This window comes from Myxine glutinosa, chromosome 12, assembly GCF_964187855.1.
Source record: "Myxine glutinosa chromosome 12, kmMyxGlut1.1, whole genome shotgun sequence".
NCBI lineage: Eukaryota > Metazoa > Chordata > Myxini > Myxiniformes > Myxinidae > Myxine > Myxine glutinosa.
Genome location: NC_136272.1, coordinates 72,279,730 through 72,302,186, shown reverse-complemented (window position 1 = coordinate 72,302,186; position 22,457 = coordinate 72,279,730). Strand labels below are relative to the sequence as shown.

Here is a 22,457-nt window from a genome sequence, read left to right as displayed (position 1 = left end):
ATAAGCAGTGATAGGCATTGTGGAAAGAAGAGGAGGATGAAAGTACCTCCCGACATTACTCACTAAGACACTCGAACTTCCCTGTGAGTTATCATGAGAGGGTTCTTAACCTCTTTGTGTGTGTGTTTGTTTATGTACCATGGCAGGAGTGACTGTGTGGGAACTGATGACCTTTGGAGGGAAACCATATGAGGGCATCCCAGCTCGAGAAATCCCTGAGTTGCTGGAAAATGGGGAGCGTTTGCCACAACCGCCTATCTGTACCATCGACGTGTACATGATTTTGGTTAAATGTAAGTATCAATGCCTGAAACTGGGGAAAGAGTGGAAGAGGTGTGTATGTGTGTGTAAAATAATAAGAAGAAGAAGACGAAGAAGAAGAAGAAGAAAAACACCAGCAATCACCATGCTTGCTGTGATATACTCATTTTTGGGCTTATAATTACAGTGAAAGCTACAATATTTTTACCAGCTATGTTGTGCTGATAACCTATCTGGCTAGCAATCCAGTATTCATATTTAATATAGCTCATATTCCCTCGAATAAGTGGCATCACAGTGGTCATGGGTTGTGATTCCACCTCAAAGCAGCAGGATTAAGGATTTGGATTCTAGGCTCCTGAAAACGAAGCTCGTGCCAGAAGATTAGACTTCGACCGTGACCTTCTCACTCATGTATTGTGTCAGTAAAACCGCTGTGACTCATTAACGACATACATTAAAATGCTTTGTCTCTCATTTTGCTCCATTTTGTGCCTTAAATGAAATAGCGTGACTTGGCACGCTCCGCGTGCCCCACCACACTTCGTTTCAGAGGGATAGGCATCTTTGTCCATTTCGGTGTCTTTTGGGTCTTTTGTGTCTTCATGGTGTTTTGGTCTTCAGGGCCATTTGGGTCTTTTGGATCCTCTGGGCCTTTAAGGGTTTTTGGGTATTTGTAGTGTTTTGGGTCTTCGGGGTCTTTTGGGTATTCGGTGTCTTCAGGGGCTTTTGTGTCTTAACAGTCTTTTGTTTCCTCTGGGTCCTTAAGAGTCTTTGGGGTATTTTGGTTACGAGAGAAATACCCGTGCTACACACGGGTGGGGGGCCAGAAGCAAACAGGCATGCAGATACGGTGAATGCTAAAGCATGAAACCAATAAATTCCACATTCCTGTAGCACCTTCAGTCGCACGTCAGACATGGACAGTAAGTTCGTGAAGGACTTCCATGAAAAACGTACCTGTTCGCAAACAAACGGGTACGTTCACGTAGAGAAACATCGATCGCGGGTCCGTGGCGAATCTGCATATGGTGATGGCAAAATATCAGAAATTGAAGGCGTTTTTATTTTAAACGATTCATCCAGTCACGTGAAAAAGTAAGTACACCCCATGTAAAGTTTTGACTTTTTCAACATATTTCAACATACAGCTATTTGATCTTCATTTCAACAATATTTATAGATAAAGGTGATATAATGTAACAAATATCATGAAACATTTACATTTTGTATTCCATTGTATAATTTAAATAAACATAAATGCAAATTTCGCATGTGGAAAAAGTAAGTACACCCTTGGCTCTAATAGGTGGTATTGCCCCCTTTGGCAGAAACAACCTCAAGTAGGCGTTTCTTATAACTGTCTACCAGTCTCTGACATCGACTGGGAGAATTTTTTGCCCACTCCTCCATGCAGAATTCTTTAAGCTGTGCGATGTTTGAGGGGTTTCTTGCATGCACAGCTCGTTTCAAATCCCCCCACAACATCTCGATGGGATTTAGATCCGGGCTTTGACTTGGCCATTCCAGAACCCTCCATTTGTTTCTTTACAGCCATTCCTTGGTGGATTTACTGGTATGTTTAGGGTCATTGTCATGTTGCAAGGTCCACCTTCGGTTGAGCTTCAACTGGCCGACAGATGGCCTCACATTATCCTCAAGCACCCTCTGGTACAATGAAGAATTCATAGTGGATTATATGATGGTGAGCCGCCCAGGCCCTGATGCAGCAAAGCTGCCCCACACCATAATATTTCTACCACCATGCTTTGCAGTTGGTATGAGGTTCTTGTGGTCAAATGCTGTCTTTGGTTTTCGCCAAACATGTCTTCTGGTACTGTGGCAAAATAGCTCTACCTTTCACTCATCTGTCCAGAGGACATTGTTCCAGAAGTGCTGGTCTTTGCCTAGGTGTTCATTGGCAAACTTTAGTCTTGCCTTGATGTTCTTTCTGGACAGCAAAGGTTTCCTCCTGGCACACGTCCCATGAGATCAAATTTGTGCAGCCTCTTTCTAATGGTAGACTCGTGCACTTTGACATCAACAGTGGCAAGAGCTACCTGTAGGTCCCGTGATGACATTCTGGGGTTCTTCGAGACGTCTTTCCGTATCTCGTGGTCTGCTCTCGGGCTGAACTTGCTGGGGCGGCCTGGCCTGAACAAGTTGGCAGTTGTTTAGAATCTTCTCCACTTGTAGATGATCTTCTGGACAGTCGAATGATTGATTTCAAATTGTTTGGAGATTTCTAAATCCCTTCGCAGACTCGTAGGCATCTATAACCTTCTTTCTGAAGGCCTCAGAGAGCTCTTTTGATCTAGGCATGGTGACGCCGCACACTTCAACAACAAAGAGCAAACCATACTAAATGTCTGAGGTTTAAATAAGACAGGTTCCTCCAAGATCCTCTCTAACGATGTTCTAATCATTTGCACCTGAGCTGGTGCACCTGATTCTAATTTTAGGTATTTGAAGTAGTGATAAATGTAGGGGTGTACTTACTTTTTCCACATGTGAAATTTGCATTTATGTTTTTTAAAATTATACAATGAACTACAAAATGTAAATGTTTCATGATATTTGTTATATTATATCAACTTTATCTGTCAATATTGTTGAAATGAAAATCAAATAGCTGTATGTTGAAATATGTTGAAAAAGTCAAAACTTTACGTGGGGTGTACTTACTTTTTCACGTGACTGTATAAACATCCGTTGAATCATAGCACATGCAAATCATCAAAATCTAAACAGTCTCTTTAGAATTTCAATAAAAGCCACGTCACTGTTCATATCGGTAAATATTATTCCATCGTGTTTCAAATCGTGATCGATACACTATGATCGTGATGATCGTGAATCGTGATCGATGATCGTGTTCACAATCGCTATGTCGTATGTACTCCCGATACGTGTACCAAATTCCCGAAACGTGTAACTCTACCAAATCAACAGCGAAATGGATTTTGAGCCGATCGGTGTTACAGCCTTGGCAAGATCGATGGAGACAGCGATCTGTTAGATTTGATCCTCCTTCATGCCGAAGTGCAGATCCTCCTTCATGCCACATCCGATCGATGCAGCCGTGCAGCGGTCGGTGCAGTCGTTTGCGTGGCACACTGTGCAGCGATCAGTGCAGCCGTTTGTGCGGCACACGGTGCAGTGATCGGTGCAAACGTGGACTCCCACACTACCACATCCTGCTGATACTTGCTCCCGCATGACGTTATTTTCCTGGGTGCCGCACAAACGACTGCACCGTTCGAGATTTAACGGATGTTTATATAAATCGTTTAAAAGAAAAAAAAGCCTTCAATTTCCGATATTTAGCCTTTTCATTTGGGCCTCCCAATTGAAGCCCCGCCCGCAGGGCGGGTACCGTTGCTCGACGTAAGAAGACGTCACAATGAACGTCATGCAAACGCGAATGTTATGCGGGAGTCCAAACCTGAGAATGCTGGAGACTAAAGCTGAAATTGGGAAAACTAAATAGCCAATTTTACTCCTGGGGATCCCAGGATTATCCACCCAAAATATCTTCGCGATCGGTTCAGCAGTTTTTACGGTACCTCCGAATGGACAGACAGACGGACATTCTTTTTTTTTTTTTCTTTTTGTATACAAGATCGAGGCTTGTGAAAGAGCGAACATTAATCACACAGAAAGACAAACCGACACATAAAACATATAACATCGGGAGCGGTAGACAAGATGGGGAGAGAGGGGGAAGGACACAAACACAACATTTGAGAGCAGGGACCGAGAGACATGGAGACATCGAGAGATCTGAGAGAGGGCGAGGGCTTTGGGGGGGGGGGGGGGGGTCATGGGAAGGGGGCGGTGGGAGAGGTATAAAACATATGGACACTGCCAGGACTTCCAGGAAAGAAGTTGGAATTTCAAACAAGGTGGATCTGGGGTGAATTAGCGGGGGTAGAAAAGATCAAGGTTTTGGATGGGGGAAGATAAGAGATGGTGGTGAACAGCTGTTTTAAAGACCTGGAGGGAGGAGTGGGATTGAAGGGAGTGAGGGAGTTTGTTCCAGAGGTGGGAGACAAGAGGAATGAAAGAGTGAAGGTGAGCAGAGAGCCGAGATTTCGGCAGTTTAACCATCAGAGGGTTGCTGGCAGATCTTGTGCGACCTGTAGGAATATTTGGGGGACAGAGCACAGAGAGAGCTGGGGGTGCAAGGCCGGAGAGGAGTCGGTAGAAGACAGAAAGACCACCTACCTGCCTGCGGTGAGTGAGTGAAAGGCCCTCAGAGATAGCTTCATCGCGGGAGATTCCAATAATTCTGAAAGCTTTGGTTTCAACAGCGTGAAGCCGAGCTAGGTGTGAGGCAGGAGCACCGGCCCATAGGGGAGAACAGTATTCCATTGAGCTGCGGATGAAAGCCTTGTATGTGGTGAGGAGCTCAGGTGTGCCGAGGAAGGACTTCGCACGACGGAGGCTGCCCAGTCGGCGACTGGCTTTGGAGGCCAGCTTGGAAATGTGGTTTTCCCAAGAAAGATCATGGCAGATAGTGAGACCCAAAAGCTTGAGCGACAGAACTTCTTGGAGAGGATTGTTGAGAAAGTAGATGGGAGGGTTGTCCAGTCGATCTTTTCGGAGAGACATAGTAAGAGTGTGAGATTTGTCAGGATTGAAAGACATGTTCCACTTGTTTGCCCAGTCTGTGATTTTGTCCAAGTCTTCAGAGAGTGAGGAGGCTGCAGACTGCCGATCTGAGGGAAGAGGAATGGAGCGGCAGAGAGTGGAGTCATCAGCAAAGAGATAGAGAGGATTTTCAAGAGAGTCAGAGAGATCATTGATGAAGACCAGAAAAAGCACGGGGCCCAGAACACTGCCTTGGGGAACCCAGCCTGAACAGGAAGAGGAGATGAGAGAAACCCATTCAGGGCCACACGTTGACGACGACTAGAGAGGAAGTCCGCCAGCCATGCGTGGAGATTTCCATGGATACCAAAGGAGGAGAGTTTGGTGAGCAGAGCAGGGTGCCAGACCGTGTCGAAGGCACGTGATATGTCGAGGGAGACAGCTCTAATTTCCTGTTTGGCATTGAGGACCTCCATCCATTGTTGAGACAGCAGAAGCAGCATGTCCAGAGTGGAGTGACCTGGTCTGAAACCAAATTGATGATCAGAGATCAAGCCATTGGAGAAGAGGAAAGATTTCATATCCGAAGCAATGATGGATTCCATGACTTTGCTGATAATTGGGAGAAGGCTGATTGGTCTGTAGTTGCTAGGATCTGTTTTTGCACCTTTTTTGTGCATAGCGGTGATGTTGGCTGATTTCCAAGCAGATGGCAGTTGACCTTGAGCAAAAGAGAGGGTGAAGAGAACAGAGAGAGGGTGAGATAGAGCGGCAGAGCAGGATTTTAGGACCCGTGGGCTGATGCCGTCGGGTTCAGTTGCAGAATCAGAGTCGAGGGTTGACAGAAACTTTTCCACCTTGTCTGGAGGAAAGGACACGGAGTCCAGGAGCAGCAGGGTATGACTGGGTATGGTAGGTACAGAGAGGGATGGGTTTGGGACACAAGATTTAGAGGCAAACACAGAGTTGAGGCATTCAGCTTTTTCACGTGCGGAGTCAGCTGTGTAGCCGTTTGAGGTAAGGGAGGGGATGGAGGGGGAACAAACACCAGAAACGGATTTGACCAGACGCCACCAGGTTTTGGAAGAGGGAGACAGATAAGAGAGTTCGGTCTTGAGAACGGAGAGATATTGTTTCCTGGCTCTCCTGAGGGTGGACACACACTTGTTTCGGGCTTTGTGAAAGGAAATGAGATTTCCTTCCGTTGGATTTGCTTTCCAGGAGACGAAGGCAAGTTGTTTCTGGGCAACAGCCTCACCACAAGATTCCGTGTACCATGGACGGGAGGAAGGGTATGACAACTGAAGACGAGATGGGATAAATCTGTGCATGAGAGAGAGCAATGTTACAGCCTGTGCATGAGAGAGAGCAATGTTATTTGGTGAATTATAGTAAGATTGTGGGTATTTTCGGGTCTTTAGGGTCTTTGGTGGCTTCAAGGTGTTTTGGGTCTTCGGGGTGTTTTTGGTCTTCGGGGTCTTTTGGGTCTTCCGGGTCTTTTGGGTCTTCGGGTGTTTTGGGTCTTCAGGGTCTTTTTGGGTCTTCGGTGTGTTTTGGGTCTTCGAGGTGTTTTGGGTTTTCGTGGTGTTTTTGGGTGCGTTGGGTCTTCGGGGTCTTTTGGGTCTTCAGGGATCTTGGTGGTCTGAAGGGTCTTGGGGGAATTAAAGGGTCGTCTAAGGTCTGAGGGGTCTCAGCAGTCTTAACGCAATTAAGAGGGTTAATTAAGAGGTTGTTAATATTATTTGAAGAAGAAGAACACGTTTCAGTCGCATGTAAACATAACGACATAATGACATAACCATATACGTTTGCTCTATTATATTAAAGCGCGGCGTTACGCGCGCTGCTTGTGAGCAAGGAGGAAGCGGACAAGCGGTAACATATAAACGTCTTTATTGTAAGAGTACACTGTAACACTGAACTGCTCCGGGCTGGTCGCCCGGTGTATATCATGAGGCCACGCCTACCCCTCGGGCGTGGCCACGGCCACCGCCCACTTGGTGCGTGGAATGATGTCACCACGCCAGTGGGCTTTTGTGTCCGCCACAATATTAAGATTTCAATAAAAGCCACATCACTGTTCATGTCGGTAAATATTATTCCATCGCGTTTGGAAAAACTGGAAGATAGGGAAAATTGGGGAAAAAAATTGGAAAAACAATATCGCCTATTTTACTCCAGGGGGTCCCAGGATTACTTCAAAATTCAAAAAATTAATTCAAAATGGAGGGTGCTCCACAGACAGGGCGATTCCTAGATAATTTGGCCAAATAACTCAACGATGGAAGGACAATGCTGTGATGGCCGCTCCTTGCTCTTGTAAGTTCATCAATGTTGCTCCCTCACCTATAAATGCATCAACAGCAGCAACGGTTGTTTTTGTGAAAGGGATTAGATTTACTTGCTGTATGTTTAATGTGGTCAATATTAAATTTGAGAAGGTTGCTGCCTTTACTTACCAACCAGTAAGTGTTCGACACTCTCTCGAAATCGCTCTTGCAAGTTTTTGATCATAAAAAGCATTTCACGTGTATTCTGCTTGGTAATTAATGACTCCACCTTTGGTAGGTTGGATGATTGATGCAGACAGCAGACCAAGATTTCGAGAGCTCGCAAACGAATTTTCTCGGATGGCAAGAGATCCTCAAAGATACTTGGTGATTCAGGTATGTGATTAAGCACGAGTGCTTTGGGAAGTTGTTAAGCTTGAGGACAGATCGGTGACATGGCGGTGGACACAAAACATACCAGAACGGCACTCGGTAGAGAACATACTCCCACCTGGCTGAACAGTCTGTTTTTTATCCCACTGACAGGCCGGGTCTGGATTCGGACCTGAAACAAAAACGAATCGGCTTGTTCTTGTCACCTAACCACCTCATCCACCAAATTTTGTCATAATCCATCTGCAACTTTTTGACATATCTTGCGATACTTACTGTACATCGTTTTTGGCCCCATCTATCAATGGTGAAGAATCACTTGGAAAATGTTAGTATCCGGATGCGGATCTTCAACAAAATTTAATCAATTGGTCCTTGTAACACTCCCAAACTGTCCACCAAGTTTCGTCTAAATCCATCCTTAACTTTTTGAGATATCCTGCTCACAGACAAACAAACAAGCAGACAGACAGGGGTGAAAACATAACCTCCATCCACCTTCAGTGGTGGTGGCAATAATATGTTTGTGCGTGCATGCGCACACACCCACACACACAGACACACACTCACGTAGACACACACACACATAGACACACACACACACACACACACACAGAGACACACACTCACATAGACACACACTCACATAGACACACACACACTTATACACACACACACACACACACACACACACACACACACACACGCACACACATTCATACACACACTCAAACACACACACACACAAACACACTCATACACACATTTATACACACTCTCATACACAGTCACACACACACATACACAAACACACTCATACACACACACATTCATACACACACACACAGACACACACAGACACACACACAAACACACTCATACACACATTCATACACACACAAACACACTGATACACACATTCATACACACTCTCATACACACACACACACACACACACACACACAAACACACTCATACACACACACACACTCAAAGACGCACACACACACACACATACACTCAAAGACGCGCACACACACACACACACACACACACACACACAAAAACGCACACACTCACACACACACACACACATATACACTCAAAGACGCACACACACACACACAAAGACGCACACACTCACACACACACACATACACACACACACACACACACACACATAGACACACACATAAACACACACACATACACACATACACACATACACAAACACTTTTCAAAATCTCAGTAAAGTGACCTGTGTACAAGTATTCTAATACTGAAAGTAAATTATATTGTTTCTGCATTTGTACTATTTGTCACAGTTCTCGCTCCCCTCACTACCTTCAATCTATTATGATTTATCATAAAAAGCCTGGTTTTCCATACATTTGGAGTAAGGTAGGACAAGATCGACCCCTCGCTCACCCCGTTCCAGTACAACCTCCTTTTGGTTACATGTACAGGTGCCTGAAGGTGTGCGCTAGAGGGCTCTCTGGCTGAATAAATAGTGGGAAATTTAAAATGAGAAGCTCCAGGTGTATTTCCCCTACGTTGCTTTTGTTTGTGCATGTGTGTGATGAATTAAACTCTCACTGGCAGGGGGACAAATCGAGCGCCATTCCAAGTCCTGGAGAAACCAAACACCAAACGTCTGGCACTGGCGATACCGACGATGACATCACCACTGTGGTGGATGCCGAGGAATACCTTGTACCGAAGCAGCAGCGTTTTTTTGAAGAACCCGCACAAAATGGCACAACAGAGCGACAACCACAACAGACGCAACCACCTCCACCACCGAAGGCAGGTATAAATGCCTTATCCTCTGCTCCTCCAAGCGCTCTCTCGTTGCCTCATCCAACATCCGTCGCCACCATCTCTGCAACACAATCAACGGTCAACAACACCCCAGCTGCAGCAGTGCTCATTCCCTCCTCCACTCCAGGAGTTATAACTGCACCAAGCAACGTGCTTCCTGACAAGGTATCAACATTCCCCTGGGTCTTGTCTCTTTTTTCTTTTTCAATGTTAAAAGTTCTGCTTTGTACACTTTCCTTTGGACATTGTTATATGGTTTGCATTTTGAGGTGTACAGTGTACCCTCTCTCTCTCTCTCTCTGACTTTCTTTATCGGTGTGTGTCTCTCTCTCACTGACATTCTCACTCTCACACTCTTGGACTCTCCCCCTCTCTCTCCCCACCCCCTCTCTATCTCCTCCTCTCTCCCTCCTCCTCTCTCTCTCCCCTCCTCTCTCTCTCTCTCTCTCTCTGACTTTCTTTATCTGTGTGTGTGTCTCTCTCACTGACATTCTCACTCTCGCACTCTTGGACTCTCCCCCTCTCTCTCCCCCACCCTCCTTTCCCTCTGTCCTCCTTTCTCCCTCCTTTCTCTCTCTCTCTCTCCCTCTCCCTCCCCCTCTCTCCCCCTCCCTCTCCCACTCTCTCTTCCCACCCCCCTCTCCCTCTCTCCCCCTCTCTCTCCCCCTCCCTCTCCCCCTCCCTCTTTCTCCCCCTCTCTCTCCCCCTCTCTCTCTCCCCCTCCCTCTCCGTTCCCACCCCCCTCTCCCTCTCTCCCCCTCTCTCTCCCCCTCCCTCTCCCCCTCTCTCTTCCCACCCTCCTCTCCCTCTCTCCTCCTTTCTCTCTCTCTCTCTCTCTCTCTCTCTCTCTCTCTCTCTCTCTCTCTCTCTCTCATTCAAGCTTTAAATGCCCTTTTTCATGCTGCCCCTTTGGTGTATTCATTTAATTGCGAATTTTTCCCAGCTTGTATTCATCTTCTTTTTTTTTTCTTTTTTTTTTGTATACAGAGTCGAGGCTCGTGAAAGAGCTAACATTTATCAAACAAACAAATCAAACAAACAAGCAAACAAAGTATATAAAAAGGGGAGCAGTCGACAAGATGGGGAGAGAAGGGGAGGAAGCACACAAACAACATTTGAGAGCAGGCACATCGGGAGATGTGTGGGAGGGAGAGGGCCTGGGGGGAGGCAGGATAGGTATAAAACGCAAAGACACCAAGGACTTCCAGGAAAGAAGACAAAAGTCACCTCAAAAAAGTGGATTTGGGGTGAAATTAGTGGGGGTAGAAAAGATCAAGGTTTTGGATTGGGGAAGATAAGAGATGGTGGTGAACAGCTGTTTTAAAGACCTGGAGGGTGGAGTGGGATTGAAGAGAGTGAGGGAGTTTGTTCCAGAGGAGGGAGAAAAGAGGAATGAAGGAGTGAAGGTGAGCAGAGAGTCTTGATTTTGGCAGTTTAACCATAAGAGGGTTGCAAGCAGATCTTGTGCGACCTGTAGGAATATTTGGGGGACAAAGCCCAGAGAGAGCTGGGGGAGCAAGGCCGGAGAGGAGTCGGTAGAAGACGGAAAGACCACCAACCTGCCTGCGGTGAGTAAGTGAAAGGCCCTCGGAGATAGCGTCATCGCGGGAGATTCCAATGATTCTGAACGCTTTGGTTTCAACAGCGTGAAGACGAGCTAGGTGTGAGGCAGGAGCACCAGCCCAGAGGGGAGAGCAGTATTCCATTGAGCTGCGGATGAAAGCCTTGAATGTGGTGAGGAGCTCAGGTGTGCCAAGGAAGGACTTCGCACGACGGAGGTTGCCCAGTCGGCGACTGGCTTTGGAGGCCAGCTTGGAAATGTGGTTTTCCCAGGAAAGATCATGGCAGATAGTGAGACCCAAAAGCTTGAGTGACAGAACTTCTTGGAGAGGATTATTCAGAAAGTAGATGGGAGGGTTGTCCAGTCGGTCTTTTCGGAGAGACATCGTAAGAGTGTGAGATTTGTCAGGATCGAAAGACATGTTCCACTTGTTTGCCCAGTCTGTGATTTTGTCCAGGTCTGCAGAGAGTGAGGAGGCTGCAGACTGCCGATCTGAGGGATGAGGAATGGAGCGACAGAGAGTGGAGTCATCAGCAAAGAGATAGAGAGAATTTTCAAGAGAGTCAGAGAGATCATTTTTGAAGACCAGAAAAAGCACAGGGCTCAGAACACTGCCTTGGGGAACTCCAGCCTGAACAGGAAGAGGAGATGAGAGAAACCCATTCAGGGCAACACGTTGACTACGACGAGAGAGGAAGTCCGCCAGCCATGCCTGGAGATTTCCATGGATACCAAAGGAGGAGAGTTTGGTGAGCAGAGCGGGGTGCCAGACCGTATCGAAGGCACGTGATATGTCGAGGGAGACAGCTCTAATTTCCTGTTTGGCATTGAGGACCTCCATCCATTGTTGAGACAGCAGAAGCAGCATGTCCAGAGGAGAGTGACCTGGTCTGAAACCAAATTGATGATCAGAGATCAAGCCATTGGAGAAGAGGAAAGATTTCATATCCGAAGCAATGATGGATTCCATGACTTTGCTGATAATTGGGAGAAGGCTTTTTGGTCTGTAGTTGCTAGGATCGGTTTTTGCACCTTTTTTGTGCAAAGCGGTGATGTTGGCTGATTTCCAAGCAGATGGCAGTTGACCTTGAGCAAAAGAGAGTGTGAAGAGAACAGAGAGAGGGAGTGAAAGAGCGGAAGAACAGCATTTTAGGACCCGTGAGCTGATGCCGTCAGGTGCAGTTCCAGTTGCAGAATCAGAGTCGAGGGTTGACAGAAACTTTTCCACCTTGTCAGGAGGAAAGGACATGGAGTCCAGGAGCAGCTGGGTACGACTGGGTACGGTGGGTACAGAGAGGGATGGGTTTGGGACACAAGATTTGGAGGCAAACACAGAGTTGAGGCATTCAGCTTTTTCACGTGCGGAGTCAGCTGTGCAGCCGTTTGAGGTAAGGGAGGGGAAGGAGGGGGAACAAACACCAGAAACAGATTTGACCAGGCACCACCAGGATTTGGAAGAGGGAGACAGATAAGAGAGTTCGGTCTTGAGAACGAAGAGATATTGTTTCCTGGCTCTCCTGAGGGTGGACACACACTTGTTTCGGGCTTTGTGAAAGGAAATGAGATTTCTTTCCGTTGGATTTGCTTTCCAGGAGACGAAGGCAAGTTGTTTCCGGGCAACAGCCTCACCACAAGATTCCGTGTACCATGGACGGGAGGAAGGGTATGACAACTGAAGACGAGATGGGATAAATCTGTGCATGAGAGAGAGCAATTTACTTTGGAAGAATTCCCAGGATGAGTTGATGTCAGAGGTGGTAGAGATGGGAGACCAGTCCAGATGATTGATGGCTGCTTGAAGACCGTGCCAGTTGGCCTGAGTGAAATGCCAGACTCATCGACGGTGAGCAGGCTCCCTGAGAATGGTCAGAGAGATGTCCACTTTAACAAGCACATGATCAGATGAGCCGATTGGAGCAGAAGAAGAGCAGCAGACATTTTCAGGGAAGTTAGTCATAACCAAGTCCAGAAGAGAAGATGCTCCGTTGACTGAGATCCGGGTCGGGAAATTGACAGATTGTGTCAGTCCCAGTGAGTCGCAGAAGTCCTTTGCTGAGGAGCCATGGCTGGTGAGAGAGGTACCCACACCCAGCCAACTGGCATGGTGACAATTGAAATCACCACATATGAGGAAGAGAGAGTTGGGATGAGTAGATAGAAGTTGGTCCATATTATCAGACAGCGAGATGTAGATGGAGTAATCACTGTTTGGTGGACGGTACAACACACATATGGACAAGAGGTGGGAGCGAAGGGGAAGCCGTAGCCTAATCTTGCTAATGATTGTGAGTGAACTCAATTAACATCAAGTAATGTCCAGATTCAGTGGCATAATGGTTATAACGTCCATTCTAAGTCTGGGAGGTCAGTGGTCCAAACCCCATCCGAGTCATACCAAAGACTTTATGGAAACAAGACTGATAGTCCAACAACAACAGCATAGCCGGGCTTGGATCTGCTGAGTGGAGGATATGCTGTCCCCCTGTCATGTGACCAGATCCTGAGCTGTGATTAGTGGATGTTTGTGAGGGACATACATACATACACCGGACAGACAGACAAACGCTGTTCCAGACGGCATTGCCCTACAGACTATGCCATAAAAATATGGCTGCAAAACCAAGTGACCAATGATGTCATATTTAGTCTTCACACAACCCTCCGATCTCAACTGCAGTCTTCAACACGTCTCTGCAGCACATCACTTCTTCAAAACAATCATAATGCGCTGTAAAGTTTTCTCTAAATCCATTCTCCCAAATGAGTTGCTGGATGGTCATGATACCCAGGGACTCTAAATGTGCATCATTATGGTCTCTTTCTTGTTTCTTCCTCCACTTTTATTTGTATTATAAATTTCCTTTCCCAGTATCTTCATTTCAATATGTTTCCTTATTTTCCACTGGAGGTTTATTTTGTGTTTTGCAACCTTCCTAATGACAATGTTCTGCAATTTTAAGCTCACTCTAGCCGAGCTTGCATTACACTTGTAAAAATCTTGCTGATCAGGACTTGAGTATAAACAAAATAGTAGATAATTCAACGTCACCTCCTACAAATTCCCTGTTTCCTTTCTGTAGTGTCCATTTGTTTATCCCGTGTACGTCATCCCAGCCCTCTCCCTTCCACAGATCTCCTGATGTCTGTGTTCCCTACCGTTGTTGTGCTTTCCTCTCCCCCCCCCCCCCCCCCCCCTCTTGTCTCCTGCTGCCTTTACTATATGTTCTGTTTGTTAGCTCTTGTACGAGCCTCAACTAAATATGCAAAAAAAAGAGGAAAAACGTTCTCGGGGGAGAAAAGTCTAATTCACCTTTTTGTGCACAGGGCCAGCTTTGGTTCAAGGTCCCAGCCACCTATATGCCAATGAGTGGGGTGAGTGTACACATCGTTATGTATGCGGGATAATTGTGATATAATGCAAGGCTTAATTATCATCCTGCCTGGTTGTGACATCACCAAATCTAAAGTTTGATGATGTGATTTTCGGTCTAATTGGGGTCACTAGTCACAGAATTGAGGGGCCTCAACTTCGGGATGATGACAAATCACATGACAAACTAGAGAGGTCATAGAGCACCTTACCCCACACAGTCATGAGAAAAAGGACATGTGGGAAGGGTATTTTCAACTCTTGCTTTCCGTTTCTGAACACAACCAATATTTGTATGAGCTGCGATTTTGTCAGAATCTCGATATTCCCCAACACTAAGAGCACGAGTGGCAAATTTGATAGGATGAGATGGCATAAAGTGGTGTAATATTTTTCCAAGTACCGCTAAACTGGAGATTATTGGAATTCCCAAGCGGGTGATCGTGTTCAATTAAATAGATAATTTTAAATAAATAAAGATTTTATAGGTTGTAAAAAATAGAAAACTTTCGGAAGTTTTTCAGAACAGAGAGGCGGACCTTCTGAAGAAAAAAAAATCACTCCCCCTACTCCCCACATGTCTGTCTCCGCAGGTGCAGTTTCCAGACCCCAATGAGCTTGCTCCAACAGCTTTCCACTTACAATCACCAGGCCCTCCAGTCCCCATCAGTCAAGCCACCTCTTCTGGCACAAATCTGAACAGCACTGCACCACCAGCGCACGGCATGCTGGGCCGCAAGACGAGGCGGAGCCAAATAGGTCAAAGTGTTGACACCAGCACCGGACGGCATAGATACAACTCTGACCCCACCAATGTTCCACTTGTACAGCAGCTGCTGTCGACATCTGCAGAGCCTCAGTTCCTTCGAGAGGTTCCCATAGCTCCAGGCCACGGGATAGCAAATGCAGGGGCCTATATAATGCCAACAGCTGGAGATGTCGCACCAAACAGTAAGAATTTTTTCATACATTATCATCAAATCTCTGGGGAACTTGATAACTGTCTCCAGAGGTCAATGTTTTATTGAAATGGAAGCTATGAAATAGTGAATTTAATGATTACACATATGCATCATGTTTTTGGCATTCGTATTGTCATTAGTCATTCTTCAAATGAAATTGGGTCAGATTACAATTTACCAGCTATACAATATCTGGTGAATGCGTATTTGATCAGGAATCGATTATCAATTCAGTCTGCGAGATTCATCAATACTAATGCGTGGCCATTCTGCTGATGTAGCACTCCTGTAGATTAGGGCTTGAATTTAGAATATGGTCAGGGGACCACAAAACAATGGTTTACTATTTTGGAAAGCTACCATGGGATCTTCAATGTCACATGTGAATGCCATCAGGAGAGACACCCAGCTAGCGTACTCATGAACGTAACGATTTGCCCACAAAGCACCAGCTTTATAATCATTCCAGAAATCAAGCTCAGGCTAGACTGCTCATATGTGCTACTTCTGGGCTCTGAGCTATCCTTTTGGCCCAGTTTACTAATCGGGAATGCCAAGCAGGAAGTGAATCAAACAAGAACTGTCACCACTCAGTGTAAAGCTGAAACCAAATCAAATGGCAACAAGATTTCGAGTAAAAACTTCATTGGAATGCAAAGCAATTATTTAATTAAGACTTGCAACAAGATTTAGAAAAAGAAAATAATTTAACACAATAAATTAAAGTTGAATAGAACAAGCAGTCACTTGGACAGAGTGATGTTTATGTAAGGTCCTGCCTGATGCTTTCTGTGACCTAATACATTTCAGGCAGTGGAGGTAGATATATGAACATTGAGATTATAATTGATACCATGATACATCATTTATATAACAGTGAGATATTGGCAATCGCACGTTATTACAGGCAGAGCTTAGCAGAAAAGAAATAATAATACATTTTACACAACTTTGTGTGGAGGAGACACTGCATATGGATAACACTGTTTTGCTCAGACATTATATCCAATGCGCTGTGGAGCCATTTGATTGTTATGTACACATGGGGAAAGGAGTGGGGGAGGTAATTCCAGTGACTTGTATCCATTGGCAAAAGACACGAAATAAATACAATTATTATTATTAAATTGATAAATTGAGAAAAGGAGGTTAAGGGTGGATGATAAGAGAGAGAAAGGAGTGTAAAGGGAGAGTGCATGAGTGGGGAGAGAAGGGAGAGTTTAGGAGAGGATACAAATCAAGCAAAAAGGGTGGAGTGGAGGGTTTTCAGAAATGCCACCATTTTGTGGCCCCTAAAGGCATTTGTTTGATTGTTCAAGAAATGAATACCAGAGTGCTGGCAGGGTAGCCTAGAGGTATACAAACCCACTTGTGAGCTGGCCTAGGTTCAAATCTCGACCAAGCTATTAACTGTCATCCTGCTGTTTCCCACGTAGGGCGAGGCGTCACTGCTTGTGTCGTCCCTCGGATGAATATTAAACTGTGTCCCGTCTACCAGAATTCGTTTGTGGATGTTGAGGATTCCACGTTGTCCTTCACAAAGAGTAGGCGAGCTATCTCCAGCAACATGAACAAATTCCCACCCTACCTGACCACTGGGATGGCAATGGCAAACCACCCAGCATGACCCTGTCCAAGAAACCGCTTCAGTAGCACCGATGCTCTGTAAAGAGTATGCTCCATGTCATTGTAAACAAATAGCGGTGGTAATCAATAATACAATTACTTGATGATATTCCTAGTAATATATCAGTCGCTTGGAAGTTTCGCTTCCGTATGCTTCTGCAGACAAGATAAGCCATGGATTTTATCAACTAAATGTTGACGAGAGTATGTTCATTTCCCATCACTGTGGGAAATGACATGTGTTTGACATCTCTAATGTTATCCATTCATTAGAGCAACATAAGGGAATGTGGATGGAAGGACAATTTACATCATTTTAGTCATGGATCAAAGATCAAAAGGACCAGATCAAATATCAGATGTCAAAATTGAAAGGGACTTGATCAAAAATCAAGGGTCAAAGAGCAAAGCGAGTTGTGCCGTTAATAATCATATTATAATAACAGAGAAATAGGGAAAAACATAGTAATCTGGGAAATTCCTTGTTTCCACTCGACCAGGAACATAAATCAGCTGGTTATATTGGTGTTGCTCAACTAAGGAGTGACTTTATTTTTCAGAGCAGGCTCTGGAATGTAGCTCAAGATATAGGAAAAGTGAGGAATAAAAGAGTTGAGTTGTGCAGTCAGCCTGCATTTTGGATCCCTAATCAGGAGGGACTACTGGAATAATGCATGCGTCCTGGAGTAGATAGCGAGAGTGAGAGAACTGAGAAAGTAGAGAGAGAAATGTTGGAGAATAGATGGAAGAAAACAGAGAGACCACCGACTTGCCTGTGAGGAGAGAGCGAAAGAATTTGGCTTTGGCCTCATCACGGGAGAGTCCAATAATTTTTGAGAGCTGTAGCTTCCAAATAATCCAGGAGCGACATACGTGATGCTGGAGCACCAGCGTATAGCAGAGATTAGTACGCCATTGAGCTGCAGGCAAAGTAGCTTTGAATTTTCATGGAAATACCTGGATTGACAGAGGACGCCCAGTCTGTGGTTGGCTTTGCAGGCCAGCTTTTCTGTGTGGTCGGCCTGGGAAAAGTCCTGACTGATGGTGAGGACTAGAAGCTCAAGCGACTGGAACTCTTCTAGTCAATGACAAAGGAAATAGATGGCTTGGTTTGTTGGATGATCCCTTTGGAGTGGTAAGGTGAGACTGAGATTTTCCAGGATTGAAGGACATTTTCCAGTGTCTATTAATTTCCAGATCACCAAAGAGAGACACAGTTGCTATCTTCTGAACACGATTAACATACAGTATAGTGAAGTAGCTTACTTGACCATTGTATGTGAAAGAGCAAATGATTAGTCCATCCCATTCAACTTGTCAACAGAAACAAAAATAAACTGATTTCTCATGATCAGAAGAAAAGGTATTGGGAGTCAAGGCTTTATTGAACTTGATTGAATATTTTTTTTGTAGTTCTACACAGTCCTACAGGTCCACATCGATTAAATAAGTATATAGTGATCCAGGCTAATCTGCCCAGGTTCCGCCATAGACTTCTGATCTATTCACTAAGCAGGTATTTAATCAAATCAGTTCTGTTTCACACACTGTTAAACAGTAAGCCGTTCCAGATTATTTCAGATTATTTAACATCGCTGTCATTTTCTTTTTCTTTCTTCCTCCAACCCCTTTTTACCATTTTACCATCTATAAACGCTACCTGAATCCCATTAAAGGCAACCCCTTTGCAGGTTCAACTGAAACTTCACCGCTGTCTGTCCTGGAGCAATTTCAACGCACCACCACTGTGCCTGGATTCCATCCACGTGAACCGGCCTACCTTAACTCAGCATGGGAAAGTGATAGCCGCCGTGGTGCTGGTGAGGTATCTGGGATAGTTCTTAAGGCTGGAGATACTAACATACAAAAGATGTTAGTTCTTCCAGACTCGCTTGACAACCCAGAGTACATGACTGAATCTCGAAAGCGGCGCAGTGTGGCTACTCGTATCGGGCATGCTGGGATACTTGGAAATGTAGGTCAAAAAGGATTAGGTTTTGATGATAAAACAACAGGTGACAAGGCAATGGACCAGGGAACTGCTGGATCACTTGGAATGGGAAAGCAAGGATTAATGGGACATGGCGAGATTGCACACAACAAGGCTGGGCAAGTTGGAAGCATAGCAGGAGTTTCAGGACCTCCTGTTAAAGTTGAAGGTGGCATGTTAAGAGATGGCATTGGAGATGGTGCAGGGGGCTTTCATTATACTCGCACACAGCTCCCACACAGTGGTACAGATCCGTCAAAGCGCTGGAATGTGACTCCAGTTGCAGCGGCAGAGGGACACGGACCAGGTTCAGCAGTCACATCTGCAAACTTCACTTTCCCTCGAAACAGTGGCACTGCTGGCAGTGCCACTTCTGTGCTACGTGGAAGTGGTGATCTGACAACAGTGACGCTTCCTCGGCCTCCCAGTGGTGTCACACCTGATGGGCTGCCTCGTTCAAGTGCGATAATTCATATGGCCATGGGAACAAGCACGTCAATGCCCCCCCAGAAGCGACCTCAGGGGCGGAGTACATTGGCCCGTAACTGGCAAGATGCAGTGACGGGGACAGCTAGCAGTGGAACCACAACGAAAACCTCTGGGGCATCTTCTGCCATCGGAAATGGTGTGAGACGAACTGGTGACCGGACACCTGTTCCTGGTAATAAACAACGGCACAATTTCCACACACACAGCGTGAGTCAGGTGTGAGTGGCACTAAATATGCACACGTGATTAGTCAATATCTCATTTCTAATCTCAATTGAGAATTGACAACCGAAACCCAATGTTTTGGGCCAGGTTCCATATACGCACCCTATTGTTGTAACGCCATCTCATTCAGCATTTCCCCGTCGGCTTTCCTTCGTCTACCATTTCTATTGAACTATTCATTGTCGTTTCTAAAGGTGTACCAAACAAGCTCTTGCAATGTCAAGGGTATGGTCAACTGCCTTTGTGAATGTGCCTTTTGCAGAGGCAAAATGCAGTACTTAGATGTGGTACCAGCACACAATAGCCTGCCCTTTGAAGAACAGAAAACATTACCGTATATGTAGCATTCCTCGGTTTATGAATAGCCAACATTTTGTCCATTTCAATGTAGGCACACACTTCACAAGATGTAGCAGCTGTCAACAACACGTTGGAGGTCGTATTCAATTGTCAAACCAGCAGAAAGGCAACTGGAGTTCCCTCCAAGTTGGGATAACTAAAAACAGGAACCCATTACACTAACATCACCAGCTGTGCTTCATGTCAGAAAGGTTAGCCAAACATTCCTGGCTAAGCCGTAACATTTGGGTCCTCATGATCAGCCAATTTGCATCATCGATGATGTGGAAACCGACCAGCTTCCGACTGCCGACACAAGTCACCTCATCTCTCCCGATTCAACGGCCGCAACGACACAATGGCAGCAACAGTTTGCGTCGCCTCGATGGAGAATCGCCACCTGTCCATGAATGCAGTTCCGCAAGCATTGGACAACAACTCAACCGATCCGAGGGACGACTCGAGGTGTTCTCATCAAAATTATTTCTGCAAACGTTCCACGGACGGCTTCGTCTCATCTTCACGTCAACTGTAAACACACAGCCATGCAAAGCACTTTTTAAATGTTTCTTTTTTTATCTAAGTGTGCAGACTTTACAAAAAAAAAAACATGTTAATAAAAAATAAAAATGTAGCCCAAGAAGCAAGGTCATCTTCGCATGACCATCCACTTCATCACCCCTTCACACCCTCTCCAACTCAACTTCTTTACTCTGCCATTGTCAGCACAAAACAGGAACTCCACGGGTTGTGCGTTTGAACGCTGAGCACCGGCAAAAGACCAAAGCTCTGCCACCCAAACCCATCTTCCATGAGAGATCAGCCCGATCACATAAGAAAACGGTATTTGTCTTTTCCCCTCAACCAGTGGCACTAACTTAAATCACAAGATGTAGAAGTATGTAATATGAAGCTTCCTTTTTCTAGCCATAGCCAAAGGTATCTTTGCCATATTTCTGTGGCTTTTGTTCCCATCCTGTTTCCACACAATTATTCCCACAGTTGTACCAGGGATTGATCCTTCGGACAATGTATTGACATGACCTTAATCATGATGTTGTGATTGCTCCAGCAGTTGCAGTGTTGTTTTGTTCTATCAGAATCAAGCAATTCACCTTTCATGATCATAATCAAAAACACCAAGACTTCAAGGAGTGATTATAATTTATATACAGTATATGAAAACATTTGTATTGTTTAAAAAAGGGAAATACAACATTTATTTTTCCATTCCCCCCCTTCCTCCTCCTCTTACTTATAATTATGTTTCGGGGTCAGAATCACATTGTATATTTCTCATTTTATACTGTTGCCAGATGTTCGTATCGATGAAGCACCAAAGCATTGTGGATTGTATCGATTATATTATAGGATAATATACGTATATCGCTTGTGTTTTCAGCTGTACACTTCAAAGTACATGTGATCATGCTTTACGTTTACATACACATATATGGAGGATATATTTATATTACACTTACGTGTACAATAAAATCTTTTTGTTCTAAAAGTTCGTCTGTAGTTATTATTTCCACCCTTTCCCCGAAAATTGATTTGTGGGTCACATGACGACATTGAGTGTAGCTGTCTGCAACGTGCTTCTTGCTTATTGCTTACTGGTTGATGATATAGACACCTGCAGTGGACAGATTGCGGAAGGCAAAGGAGGAATGAAAATGGAAAAAAAGACAAATAGGATTACTACTACTACTACTACAACTACTACTACCACTACCACCACTACCACCACCACTACTACCACTACCACTAACACCACTACCACCACCACTACCACCACTACTACGACTACCACCACCACCACTAACACCACTACTACCACTACCGACCACTACTACTGATGCAGCGCCACGGATGGACTACTACCACCACTACCACCACTACTACGACTACCACCACCACCACTAACACCACTACTACCACTACCGACCACTACTACTGATGCAGCGCCGCGGATGGACTACTACCACTACTAATCTACCACTACCACTGACATTATTCTAACCTTATGGTCATATATTAATCGGCTAAGCATTGTCTGCGCTTCTTCTTCTATCCACGACGACGTACGCGCATTTCTTTGACTGCAAACCCACCCTTGCGTGTTCGTCGTTTGCAGTAGCAATTATGACTTTTGTAAACCGTCATTTCAGGGTGTTTTCCAGCAAACAACATGCATTCCGCCCCTTACCGGCAGCCATTTTGTTTTTGTGTCGACGACATTATACGATATACATTTCGTGTATATACTTTGCCTTCACACTCAATGGTGTTTGTCATAAGCCTCAGCAGTTAACCTGCATGCCTATGGAACTGTATGTAACGAGTTTGAATCTTTCTGGCATCCATTTTGTTTTTTATCCATTTTGTTCAACACCACGAGCAAGCGAGCTTGACATACTTTCAGAGCAGGAGAAATATATTTAAGTTCCGCCGTCACACACGAGTTCTTTGTGGTGTTACGGAGTCCTCTACAATCTCCTGGTCTCGGTGACCTCCGAACTATGAGAGGAGCCCCGGCAGAAAGATATATTACCCT

The 22,457-nt window shown here is 45.2% G+C and overlaps 1 protein-coding gene across 2 annotated transcripts in view; it reads left to right on the top strand.

The window, feature by feature from the left end:
- LOC137437512 (epidermal growth factor receptor-like) overlaps nucleotides 1-21,410 on the top strand; it is a 559,201-nt gene extending 537,791 nt beyond the window's left edge. The window contains exons 23-28 of one of the 2 annotated variants that reach the window (XM_068131899.2): nucleotides 147-293; nucleotides 7,423-7,520; nucleotides 9,120-9,503; nucleotides 14,224-14,271; nucleotides 14,863-15,220; nucleotides 18,549-21,410. In XM_068131899.2, the coding sequence (XP_067988000.1) occupies nucleotides 147-293; nucleotides 7,423-7,520; nucleotides 9,120-9,503; nucleotides 14,224-14,271; nucleotides 14,863-15,220; nucleotides 18,549-19,558 (2,045 nt within the window). In that variant the 3' untranslated portion in view covers nucleotides 19,559-21,410. Of the gene's footprint in view, nucleotides 1-146; nucleotides 294-7,422; nucleotides 7,521-9,119; nucleotides 9,504-14,223; nucleotides 14,272-14,862; nucleotides 15,221-18,533 lie in introns of both variants that reach the window. The other variant, XM_068131898.2, reaches the window with a different exon arrangement.
- Nucleotides 21,411-22,457: the final 1,047 nt, after the last annotated feature.